At 41.3% G+C, this 13,470-nt stretch overlaps 1 protein-coding gene across 1 annotated transcript; it reads left to right on the top strand.

Annotated features, from left to right (window-relative positions):
- Positions 1–2,579: 2,579 nt before the first annotated feature.
- Positions 2,580–10,857, top strand: chrna2b (cholinergic receptor, nicotinic, alpha 2b (neuronal)). Its single transcript, XM_084082924.1, has 6 exons — positions 2,580–2,664; positions 6,229–6,380; positions 7,445–7,489; positions 7,876–7,985; positions 8,924–10,091; positions 10,502–10,857. Exons 1-6 carry the CDS (start codon positions 2,592–2,594, stop codon positions 10,625–10,627), a joined length of 1,674 nt encoding a protein of 557 aa, XP_083939050.1. The 5' UTR covers positions 2,580–2,591; the 3' UTR covers positions 10,628–10,857.
- Positions 10,858–13,470: the final 2,613 nt, after the last annotated feature.

Consider the following 13,470-nt stretch of genomic DNA (forward strand, 5'->3'; position numbering starts at 1 on the left):
TCCACCCGGCAAAGTGCATCTCTGTTAACATGGAAGCTTATGTATGTTAATATTTACACTATATCTATGGCATAAACTATATTGACACTGTTCTTCTGTCTTCAGAACAGTGTCAATGGGAGAAAAGCTAATGTGAGATAGTTAGTGCATATCAGGAGCTCTCTCTCTCTCTCTCTCTCTCTCACACACACACGCACGCACGCACGCACACAAACACACATAGACAGACAGGCAGACAGACAGACAGACAGACAGACAGACAGACGCAGAGGGAAAACTTAATACTAAGTTTACAGGAGAACTAATGCATATAGACTTTGCACAAATTGTGTGTACACACACACACACACACACACACACACACACACACACACACACACACACACACACACACACACACACACACACACACACATATATATATATATATAATATATATATATATATATATATATATAATCCATATAATGGAACACATGGTGATGATTGATGAACGTGTTAAATGTACTTGCAGCCACATTTCCGACCAGATCTGATATGGTAGGAAGGAAACATGTTTGGGCCTACATGTTGGATTTATCACATTATCTGTATCTGAGCAAAGGGAGCTTCATTGATCGTCCCAATGCATTACTCTGTCTTGTTCTCCCAGTCAGGAGAAATATGGATTTAGTGTTTGCAGTCATAAAATGTATTTATTTATGGTCCTGCTGTCCTATATGTATGATGTAAGTTAGGCCTTATTCAGTAAAGGATATATCAGCACAAAAAAAGTCAGCCTTATGTTTTTCTTTCAAAGCACGTTTTCAATATAATTTGCAGGTCACTCCATATCACAACAGAAAATGCTATTTTAAGACCATTTTGTCATGACTGATTAGAAGCCAGCAGCGTCCAGCCAACAGCGTCCATTCACCTACGCTGCCCTCTAGCGGTATAAACAAAAACACATAAACCTCTCTTCAACCGTGAGAATTATGCTACTTGTTGGTCATTATTTGACACATTATCAGCGGAATTGAATATATCAGTGAAACTACATTTTTCCCCTTAGATGATTGATTAATTGATTATTTTATTTTCGTGTCCTGCACACAAAGTGCCCAACGCTCATTCATGGGTTTATAAAACAAGACACCATATTATTTTATTTATTGATATATTCTCCATGACCTGAATGTGTGTGTGTGTGTGTGTGTGTGTGTGTGTGTGTGTGTGTGTGTGTGTGTGTGCGTGCGTGTGTGTGTGTGTGTGTGTGTGTGTGTGTGTGCGTGCGTGCGTGCGTGCGTGCGTGCGTGCGCGCGCGTGCGTGTGCGTGTGTGTGTGTGACGTGAGTGTGTGTGACGTGAGTGTGAGAGGGGGGCAGGGTATAGGGTGGGGCGTCGGGGGGTGCACTGTGTGGGGGGGGGGGGTATTAGACTGTGGGTTGGGGTGGTGGTACTGTGTGGGGGGGGGATGTGTGTGTGTGTGTGTGTGTGTGTGTGTGTGTGTGTGTGTGTGTGTGTGTGTGTGTGTGTGTGTGTGTGTGTGTGTGTGTGTGTGTGTGTGTGTGTGTGTGTGTGGGAGGGTGGACTGGGATGGAGCCGAGGTTGGTGACAGTGTTGATAAAGGTGCAAACGTGGCGTGTACTCAAAGGAGCAGGTGGAGTTTAACGGCACTTCAGGAGCACGGAGCAGACTGACTGACTGGCTCAAGAACGATTAGCAATTATAGATCAGACATATTTACTGCAAGGACACTATGAAATTAACCCTTATCCTTATGTTGCCAAAAATGCGTAAACTTTCGTGCGCAAGAAGGAGCGATTTGGAGATTTGGAGCGCATGGTGAGCAGCGAGGAGCACGGCTTTTAAATTCGGCAGAACTATTTAAGAGTAACTAGTAGGCTAATCATCAGCCAAACGATTTTTTCCCCTTTCTTTTTTTTACTAACATACAACAGTGTTAAGTGTGGAGAGGTTTTTAAACCTGTCACTAATGCTGAGGAACAGAAAGGGCACTGGACTGGTACTCACGTTTCCTCACTGTAATCGGAAGACTCGCCCCAAAACACGCTCGCCCCCATTTCTTTCGCGGACCGCGCGCCCCCATAGGTTCTTGTATTTGTTTTACTGAGGATAAGGTCAGAAAATAAGTTTAGTTTCTGGAACCGTTTTGCTGAGGTTACGTTTGGGAATAAGGTTAGGTTATGACTGCAAACACGTTAGGTTTAGCCGTTTAGGCATAGTTTACTGAGGTTACGTTTTAGGAAAACCAGGTGGCGATCTTTCCGAGGTCGCCGGATTTGCCTCGGGGCGACTGTATTTTGGGGCGAGCGTTTGTTTTTTGTACTCACCGGTCTTCGTCCGCAGAGCTCAGATCTCCACTTCAGTCCTGTTAACAGCGTCATCCACTCTCCGCCCACAGTATAACAGGCGATCATCACAATAAACAGATGCTACTTTTCAAGTTGTCCTGAAATGCCGACTAGCTGTGAAGATGACACATTTTCCTCACGCTTCATCATGGATTCAACATAATAACGTTTTGATTAAAGTGGGCATCATAACGACCTCCAGTGAAGCTGACGCTCCTCGATCTCTGGGTCAAATATGGGATACGAATCCAACCACCTGTTCTCTCTGAGGACCACCAATGCATGGCTGCTCTTCCTGTGCAGCTCAAGTAAGTTCTGATTCTATTTTCATTCATTAAAATTCGTTTGGCATGTTTAGTCTACTTTTCTGGCTAAAGTTTGAACAAAAGATAAAATATATATATATTTCTTTTTTTTTTCTTTTCTTTTTTTAAATGTGGCTCCAAATCTATAATCTGGGCAACGCTTGTTCAATTCACTTTATCTCTAAGACTACTTTTTTTTCCTGCATACTCACACTAAACAGCAATTTTAACAACACTTCTACCTCTGCTGCTGCATCAACTGAAGTCCATGCATGTCAATCACAGTCTGATGTCATCATGATTGACATTTCCCCATTTTCCTCTTCACTCAAGATTTCTTAAATTGCAGTCTGACAGCCAGCTGTAGCCTAGATGGTAGATACATATACCATATATACAGAATACCAATACCGGCGTCACCATGGGCTATTACACTCAAGTATTTATGGAACTGACATGGCACTATTGAAATCGATTTATAGTAAACTGTTAGATGTTGTGGTCTGTGAAGTTTTAAATACTGGACTGTCCAATTTTAACAAGAGCAGCTCTGGCCTGGGAAGTTGCTGACTCTCATCCCAACTGGCCAGTGGTCCATATATACCTCGCCAAGCCGTTTGGCCGGTGTCCAAGAACCAAGCAAGCCCCAGTCAGTCCGGGATGTATAGGAGGTGTCATCTCATTGCAAATTTGCAGGAGGCTTTGATCCATTCCGCAGAGAGCTTTTTGTCACGCCCCACATCTGTTCCATCCCAGAAGGAAGAGAGCAGAGATGAACAGTCCTGAGTCTGACTGGAAAGAGCGTGCGTAATTGAAGTCCCTGGAGCGCGTTTCTTTGCCAGAACGCAACGTGTGCACTGTGCATGACGTCAGAGGAAGATATGTCATTGTGTATTTAGGCAAATGGGCTGCGACCCCACATCATGTTCATAGGAAACAGTTTAACTTACACTCTACAGGTTATCATAGAACCATTCCCTCTGGCCTGTTAGGCGACCTCATATGTGTGTGTGTGTGTGTGTGTGTGTGTGTGTGTGTGTGTGTGTGTGTGTGTGTGTGTGTGTGTGTGTGTGTGTGTGTGTGTGTGTGTGTGTGTGTGTGTGTGTGTGTGTGGGGGGGGGGGGGGGGGCATTGATTTTGAATAATCAAGCCACACTGGGACAAGTTCCTCAGCCAGTGAATTATCATCATGGACAAATAAATCACTTCATAGACTTTCAGGGTTGTCTTTAAACGGTACAACAATCCCATCTTAAGCTCTCACCTTGACTCTCCTCCACATCTATGAGTGACTTATCAGTGGCATCCTCAGAACTTGGACTCACCTATCATGGATAGACAACAGTATTGAAGCAAACATGTCTTCTGCCAGGTGCAGGTCATGCATTTCAAGGTCTCTATCATGACCCTTAATGATGGAACAGCCCATTGGGCAGCACAATATAAAAAAGAGCTCTAAAGGGCAGTGAATGTGTTAATGGTGTGAATCCCATAATTCATTGGAATGGAATTACAGTATTGATTTTGGGATTTGACTTAGGTGCAAGACATAGCCTAAGCTTATTATGTTTGCATTTATCTCAGTGAATGCCAAATACAGTATAGAGGCAGACTGGAGATGTTACTGTTTCGGTGAAATTCAACTTTGTTGTTCTCATTACCAGGCATCCAGCATCACCTTTAATATTATAGCAATTAGCTTATAGAATACAGAAAAATCCCCATACACAAGTACAGTATGATACTGTACTTGCATGGATGGCTACCTGACATGATAAGAGGGTAAAAGACACATTTTATCACACCCCAATATATTGTTGCTGTCAGGTGGAAACCTCATACAGTATGTCCTAAAAACTGTTACTATTCAGGATTCAAATTTGATGCAACGCAGTTTGAGGTTGTAGATCTGCTATTTTTGCTACTTTTATGTGACACTGTAGCATGACAGGGCATTAATTTACGGAAAAACATGAAAAGTTAAAATATGGAGATATGCGTTTTTTGCCCGACAGCAACAATATCAATGTAAACTTGCTTCAGGTGAAAGATTATGTTAATTGTTTATGCTGTCAGTGTCTCTCACAGAGTGACAGACAGTTGTGGCAGCTCAACAATAAACTGTTTGCTTTTGAAGGGATTAGCCCACCTCTCCTTAGCAGCAGCAAGTAACGATGTGTGTAATTGAATCTGATTACATTGATGAGGAGTTGAACGTTAATCCCAGAGGGGAGGGATTCCTGTCTATTTTGGTTCTGTTCGTTTAATAGAAACAGCCAGCAGCACACTTGTCCCCAAATTTTGCCTAGACTGCACAGTGCACAATCAGTCAGTTAGATGAAGCAAGCTCTCTCTCCCTGTGAAGTGGGTGACACCGTATACATTCCAGCATATAAGATAACATAACATAAGATAAAATAACAAAAGATAAGTAATATTTGATCATCGTTGGGATATTCAGGTGTCATAGCAATAACAGCAGTGTGAAAAACTAAATAGGTACAGTTAAATAGTAGAGAGATACAAAATAGAGTCTGACACTAGACATCTGCACTTGGTCTGACTGAGTTAACATAGGCTATGTTCTATCAATAGATATAAGTATAAACTATACATGTACAGTGTATCACCAGTAAATACATGGACGAATATACAGGCTACATCTATCGCCAATGAATATACAGTACTGTATGAATGGTTATATGTACAGACTACAGACTATATATGAAATGTTTTTGAGAATTACAGAAAAGTGTGGAGAGGCCACAAAAAGCTGTAAACTACTACTTACATGCCTGTTCACCTTGCACGATTTTAGTACTCATGCGGGGAGCTAAGATCAAAGGATTTGCTGAACATGTTGAAAACGTAAATGAAGAAAGCATTTAAGACATGCAGTATAGTATATGCTCTGGTACCTATATGCAGTGCTCACATCACATCCATGCCCTTCAACCCTGTTATCCCTCTCTATCATGTTAGCCTGGCTTGCCATAGTGGATTAGTAACTATAAGGGTAATGGGTAGGCAGAGTGGAGAGATAAGACTTTCAAGTTCCAAATGTCTATCCTTGTCCTTCCACATGACTCAATTTCCATTCTATTCAATATCATTCTAACATATCCCTGTTAACCACCCTATTGCATACTCTCTTTTCATGCTGCATCATCCAATTTCCTTCAACTAATTGCCAATGGGCTCCTAAAGAAAGGCACGTTGGCTAAAACACAGCCCACATGACCTCAATGTCAAAATACCAGAGGACATTTGTTGAAACATTAATTACTTTTTTTTTTCATAACCATGTCATATTAACTGGGTGCGGTTTTGAGAAAATGGATTCCTTATTCCGTTTAGTTCCAGGAATAGATGTGAATATGTTAAATTATGTTTTAAACCAAAATGCAAATGATTTCACAGCAGAACAGAAACTCATATGGAATGTGGAAAATCGGTGGAATTTTCACACGCTGTGCGTGTGTGTGAGTGTGTGTGTGTGTGTGAGCGGAGACAAATAATAATACAATTATAAAATACTGACACATCTATGATCTTGGTCCCATACAGTTTTTTGTCATGAAAAGACCCACTCGCATGCTGAGGATGATCTGTTTAAGAAGTTGTTTGTGGGGTACAACAAGTGGTCAAGACCTGTGTCGAACATCTCGGATGTGGTCATTGTCAAGTTTGGACTGTCCATAGCACAGCTCATTGATGTGGTGAGTATCCATATATCCATGACAGAAATGCTCTAGGCTAAAGCGGTCTGATGTGTAGATCTCTCTCTCTCTCTCTCTCTCTCTCTCTCTCTCTCTCTCTCTCTCTCTCTATCTCTCTCTCTCTCTCTCTCTCTCTAATATAGGGATAATTCATATTTACATTTGGGTTTAAATCTACAATACTGAGGAAATATCCTCTGGTATATTAGATACATAGCATTTTGTTGCAATGAAAATAATGGTGTCCGCTAGCCAGTGGAATGTAGAATCCTGAACCATCCATATGTTTCAGTGGAGAAATAGATATTTCCTACTATGAATTAACTATTAATTACTTTTATTTAAATGAGTTACTTTGATTCAACTGTTCAAGTTTAAACTCTTTCCACATGTACATCCTACATTTACTGAAAAGGTAAAAAGCTGGAGAACACGGATCCTCCTAAAACGTTATATAGTAGGTGTAAAAAAGAATTACTGAAGTTTCATCTTCTTCAGAGGCTCTGAAGAAGACGGGCACCGGCTCTTATCCTTAAAGTGGGGGTTTAGCGTGTGAACTTTCTCAAATCCTACATTTACTGTGAAGGTAATCAGTATAGCCGAGTAGAATTCCTTTATGGTCCGACTGGTAAGAGTACGTGACTGCAGAGCTTCTCCATTGTAGAATAATTTAGTAGGGGATTCATTTTAATACCGCGGCTTGCTATACTTTTCAGAACTGAACTATACTTTTTGTTTTAGCCACTGCTGCTCAAAACATCTTTACCTTCCCCAGTGCCAGCACTATATCCATAATGGCATCTTTACATACAGCAGCAAAAAGAACTTGTGAAAACTAGATTATAGGCTTTCAGCTCCCTCAAAGGAGCAACTATGGCAGACGGCCTCATATCCATCAAGATATTAAAGTGATGTTGCTGCTGACTATGTTTGGAGATGCCTTGAACGGGCTCCAAAACTCCAATATTCTCCTGGACTACACCCAGAGTTCACACCGTCTATATCACCCCTCTCTCTTTCTCTGTCTGTCTCTCTCTCCCTCTCCCCGTCTCTCTCTCTTTCAGGATGAAAAGAACCAAATGATGACAACTAATGTGTGGCTTAAACAGGTGGGCAGCAGAAATAGCAAAAATGTCATCCAGTGTTGCGTTGGAAAGCAGTGGTGCAGTGAGTGGCAAAGACAGAGTGGCTGGTTTCGATTCAGTATGTTTTCATGTCAGATTAGGCATGAAGGGTATGAGCTCAGACAGGTTCATACTCTAGGCTATGGACTGCTATACAACAGGCATCTGTATGATTGAATGTGGTATGAATTGATAAAGACAAAGGTAAATGTTTCTGTGAGAGTAGTTGGCAAAATATTACATTATGATGCCACTTTTATATTAACACATGAATTAGACAAATGTTCAATTTCAGTGTCTATTCTTACGAGATTAATGCCATTACCAACAAGTAGGATAAAAAGGCAGTTGTATTGTTTGAATCTCCTCAGGAATGGAATGATTACAAACTTCGCTGGAGACCGTCTGACTATGATAACGTTACATCCATAAGAGTGCCATCGGAGCTCATTTGGGTACCAGATATCGTCCTCTACAACAAGTAAGCGGGCTTAAATCAAAATAATTTACATAAGCATAAACAGAGAAAAATATTTTTTCTGGCATGTTTGTTTCAAAGGATTTGACAACCAAGCCCACAGTATTTGCCCTGTGCACAAAATGTAATAAAATTTGCATGTACAGAACAACATTCACAGCAAGGTCTACAGTGAAGCCTCTGAAACTGTTCAGAGCATTGTCTTCATACAATGGTAAACTGTGGTTGACGTTTGTCTTGACTTAACAGATTCTGATATGACAATACCACCATCTAGTGGACTCAATAAATCCATCTGCTGCTCTGCATTGCCTAGATGACTCATTGACATGTTGTTGCAAAGAAAAAGAAAAAAACATGCTATTATCACTATTCGTACTTTCAGAAGTGAAAGCTGCTGTTTAATAGCATTTTCCTCCTGTGTACCGAAATTAACTTTTTGTAATAAACTTATCCCGTCCTCTGGGTTGATTTCAGAAGAGATTAGTGATTCTGAGAAGTGAGAGGTGTGCTGATGTAGTTCCACTTCAGCAAGCCTGTGTAATCACAATCTGTAAGTGAAATTAAAAAGGTGTGTGACAGATGTAATGATAAGGACTCATCATTATGTCTTCAGCAGCTGCTATTACCACAGTTTAAGGGATGAATCACTCCGCTTCATGTGGAGAGAGAAAAAAAAATGAAATTATGCTGTAGAGCTGATTGATTGATTAGTGGAGCAGTTTATTCCTGTGAAACTCTTCTCCCCCGCAGGATTCTTCCCACTATGTTTTCACACGGTACACAATGTGAAAACATCCAATGATGACTGAATGAAATCAATATGTGAATGATGATTTGTGTGACAACATAATATTACTATTGATTATATCATTCATTGCTTATCTACAGTAAAGTTCAATGTTCCATTGTAATTTTCTTCCCTTTTCTCCCTCCCCCAGTGCTGATGGCGAATTTGCTGTCACTCACATGACAAAAGCGCACCTTTTCCACACGGGTAAAATACGATGGGTGCCTCCTGCCATCTACAAGAGCTCATGCAGCATCGATGTCACCTTCTTCCCTTTCGACCAGCAGAACTGTAAGATGAAATTTGGCTCCTGGACATACGACAAGGCCAAGATTGACCTTGAGCCGGTTGAAAACACAGTGGACCTCAATAATTACTGGGAGAGCGGCGAATGGGCCATCATCAATGCCATGGGCACGTACAACACGAAGAAATATGACTGCTGCCATGAAATCTACCCGGACATCACCTACTTCTTCATCATAAGAAGGCTGCCCTTGTTTTACACCATAAACCTCATTATTCCATGCCTCCTCATCTCCTGCCTGACCGTCCTTGTTTTCTATCTACCCTCGGACTGTGGCGAAAAGATCACTCTCTGCATCTCCGTGCTGCTCTCTCTCACGGTCTTCCTCCTGCTCATCACCGAGATCATCCCCTCCACGTCACTCGTCATCCCACTCATTGGCGAGTACCTCCTGTTCACCATGATTTTTGTCACGCTCTCTATAGTCATTACTGTCTTTGTGCTCAATGTGCACCACCGGTCGCCTGGAACACACCAGATGCCCCGTTGGGTTCACTCCATATTCCTGGACCTCATCCCGCGCTGGCTATTCATGCAGCGGCCTGCACCCGATGGACGCCGCCGCAGGCTGCTGCTTCTCCAGCAGGAGGCAGCAGTGGTGCGACGGCAGGACCGAGCAGTGATGTATCACGGCGGGAACTGCCTCAGCACCTCGGCCAACTGGCTACGGGACGATAGCAAGGCGGACGACCCGCAGGGCCGCTGCTACGAGGACTTGGAGCTGGGAACGCTGACGTCTTATTTCTCCTTCCGTCCTCCGTCTCCCAGGCCCCCTGGTTCCACTCCCCCGCCACCACAGAAGAACGTGCAAACCTCCCAGAATCGCCTAGAGGTGGCCGGAGGGCCCAACAGACAGCTGACGGGAAGCAGGATGAACAACAGTCCACGGGCAGCGAAAGTTGACAGCATGGTGTCGGAGTCGTCGTTACTTCTTTCACCAAGTGTTATACGCGCTCTAGAGGGGGTACAATACATTGCAGACCACCTGAGGGCAGAGGATGCTGATTTTAGTGTAAGTATTAATGATACATTTTAAACCACTTCTCCTAATGGCAGAGTTGCACTTTTAATACAAATGTGCCACTGCACCAGGGCATGACACTTTTTATCCTCAAAACGTTACTATAGTCACCATATAGGCTTTCCTTAACAGTAACAATGACATTGTATGTTGTTCTGCGTATATGTAGTCTACTGTGGATCTGTCCTGGTCTGTTTACATTGTATGTGAGTTCTGGTTGTCTCACACTGCTTATGTCAAGGCGAGGTGAATGTAATGAGGAAAGTAAGACACAAATGCTAATAATAAACTCATAAAACATATAATAAAGTAAGGCAACTTTCCAGCCCTTCAGGCCATGTCTTCACAAAAACCTGGATGTTGTCCATAATTTCTTTTCATTTATCCCTCTCTCTCAAAAGGTAAAAGAAGATTGGAAGTATGTTGCCATGGTGATTGACCGCATTTTCCTGTGGATGTTCATCATTGTTTGTGGACTTGGTACTATTGGTCTCTTTCTACCCCCATGGCTCGCTGGCATGATCTAAAGCTAGATCATAAGAAAAACGTTCTCACAAACAAAAAAGCAACACTTGAAATGTGGTTAATCTACAATTTGACCACAAACTATTTCAGGTTGCACTTGAACTCTACTCAAGACTGAGAGTCTTCTGGATGATGGATAAAGCTCACAACACGTCACAGTGTGACGCATTCTAAGCTTGTAGATTGCCAATTTTCAGTATGTGACACCACATGCAACGAAGTACATCAAGCTCTTAAGACTGCCAGACACCAGAACGACGAGAGGTGGTGGAAACAGAGGAACAATGAAAAGATGTTCTGCTTCAGAGCGAAAATATTTGACTTGTGAAAATACTGTTTCTTGTTTTTTGTGAAGTGACTTGTCGCACAACACTTTGTCACTGGAGCGTAAATCAGGCTTGTTACCAACCCTGACATGCATTACTGGGAACCTGCAAAACACTGAAAAACACACAGCTGGGCCAGAACTGCAGTATATATAGCATTTGCCATTTTGGTAAGACTTTATATTAAGGTCGGGTCTATAATGCATTACAACCACATTTATAATGCACGTATAAGGCATTATAACACTTGTTCTAAATGTTTATAATTATGCACAACAACTTATAACAAGGTTTATGAAGTATTATAATAATACTTATAAACTTATATATAATGTATAAGTGCTCGTCATAATGTATTATAAACTCAGTGGAACAGCACATCATAACTACCAGATAACACTTTACTTAAAGGTCGAGTCTATAATGCATTATAACATTTATAATGCATCATAATGCATTATAATGTACTTATAATGCTTCATAACACTTGTTATAAATGTTTATGTGTTATAAATATGTTATGCATAACAACTTATAACAAAGACACTTTATAACTAACTAAGTTAAGGTAGTTATAATGTGCTGTTCCACTGAGCTTATAATGCATCATGACCAGCACTTATAATACGTTATAAACATTGTTTTAAGTTGGCACACATGATTACAAACATTTATTATGTGTTATAATGCCTTATAAGCGCATTATAATGCATTATACATGTAATTATAATGCATTATAGACCCGACCTTTAAGTGTTACCGCAATGTTTTTAAATAACTGAAACATCTTTATCCCTGGCCATGTTGCCATAGTGAAGCATATTTTTGAATGACCGTGTACTATAATAAAGACCATAAACAACCTTTGGCAAGCCAGTCCATATGGCATTTGTTGAACATTGTGAATAGGCCGTTTGACTTCCCCAGGGCCTCAAGTTAAGTTGTTCCCGCAGCGCTCACCTTAAAAACCCTCCCTTAGTTTGAGTAATGTTTCAGAATTACATTATTCATGTTCACACATAGTACCTTTGCTTATGTGATGGAAGCAACACCTCACCTTGACAGCAGTGATTAATGTCATATATTGACTATGACAGCAAAAGGAGTGCTGAGGTCTTGGGAGGTTATCTGATCTTTGGACCATACCTGAATATGGGCATGAAATCAGTTTGTTTTTTATGTATTCATGTCATGCACAATTATAATACAGAATGGTGACATATTAAAGAACAAACCTGACTAAATGAGTGGAGAAACATGAATACAGCAATTACAAAGCAATTAACATCCTATCAGCCCAGCTGACCTCAATTTTCGACAAAGATGGTAAGAGATACATTCTAAGTAACTGGAAGAGGATTCATTATTGGGGCAAGTTTGGCAGGAGCTTCAGTCACGAAGACTGCTCAATTGGCTAGTGTTTCAATAGGAACAGTGATGTCTGCATTTCAATCTATGGCAAAGACATAAGTAAAAAGGGTCCGAAATTGTGGTTGAAAGCACACATGAGATGACTCATGATGATCCTCATGCATTAGTGTGATATATAAGATAAAATAGAAGTGGACTCTCTTTTCCCAGTGTTTCGGTAATCGGTAGTTTCTGTGACGTTAGGGTTAAGATTAGGGTTAGGCATAGTGTTTGTGAGGTTAGGGTTAGGGTTAAGATTGGGTTAGGCATAGTGTTTGTGAGGTTAGGGTTAAGATTAGGGTTAGGCAAAGTGTTTATGAGGTTTGGGTTAGGGCTAAGATTGGGCATAGTTTTTGTGAGGTTAAAGGTTAGGGTTTAGGCTTATAACCACGCACACCTGGGCGAAACACCAAAAAAAAAGTCCCAAAATAGAAGAGCAGCAACTTCCTCAGTTAACTGATCGACAACTAGAGTACATATTTAGACGAATGTTATAGTAGTGTTGCAAGGCATTTACCCCTCATTACAAAAACAAATTAACATTTGACAGTTCAGTCAGTGGTGCAAAATCTATGGGCACTGGACCACATAGTTATCGAAGAAAGGGTGGTGGCTCCGTTATGCTGTTGGGGACACTTTCCTGTCATGGTTTGGGTCCACCTGTCCCCTTAGACTAGAGGGAATGGTCACTGCAAATCAATACAACGTTTTTCTGAGTGATCACTTTTCCCTATCCTGATTGGAGTGGTCTATTCCATGATCTCAGTGCCCCCATCCACAGGGAATAATGGGTCACTGAATTGTTTGAGGAGTAGTATTGTTTGGATGACGTGTTAAGACAGCGCTCTGAAGGAATATTTTTTGTTAGAATGGTGTTCCTTAAGAGTTCCAGAGACTAGTACAATCTATGCTATTAAAGCAGTTCTGGTGGCTCGTGGTGGCAAAACACCTTTCTAAGATAATTTGTTGTTTTTTCCTTCAAATTGTTACCCGTCTGTATATTCTTCTAAGGATCATGGCTATGTTGGTTGGTCCATCTGTCAGTGCAGTACTGGCTGGATTGCCATGAAATTGGCAGTGCATCTTCATGCTCCCCAGAGGATGGCCTC

This window comes from Gymnoscopelus microlampas, assembly GCF_963454915.1.
Source record: "Gymnoscopelus microlampas genome assembly, chromosome: 16".
In the NCBI taxonomy this organism is placed as follows: domain Eukaryota; kingdom Metazoa; phylum Chordata; class Actinopteri; order Myctophiformes; family Myctophidae; genus Gymnoscopelus; species Gymnoscopelus microlampas.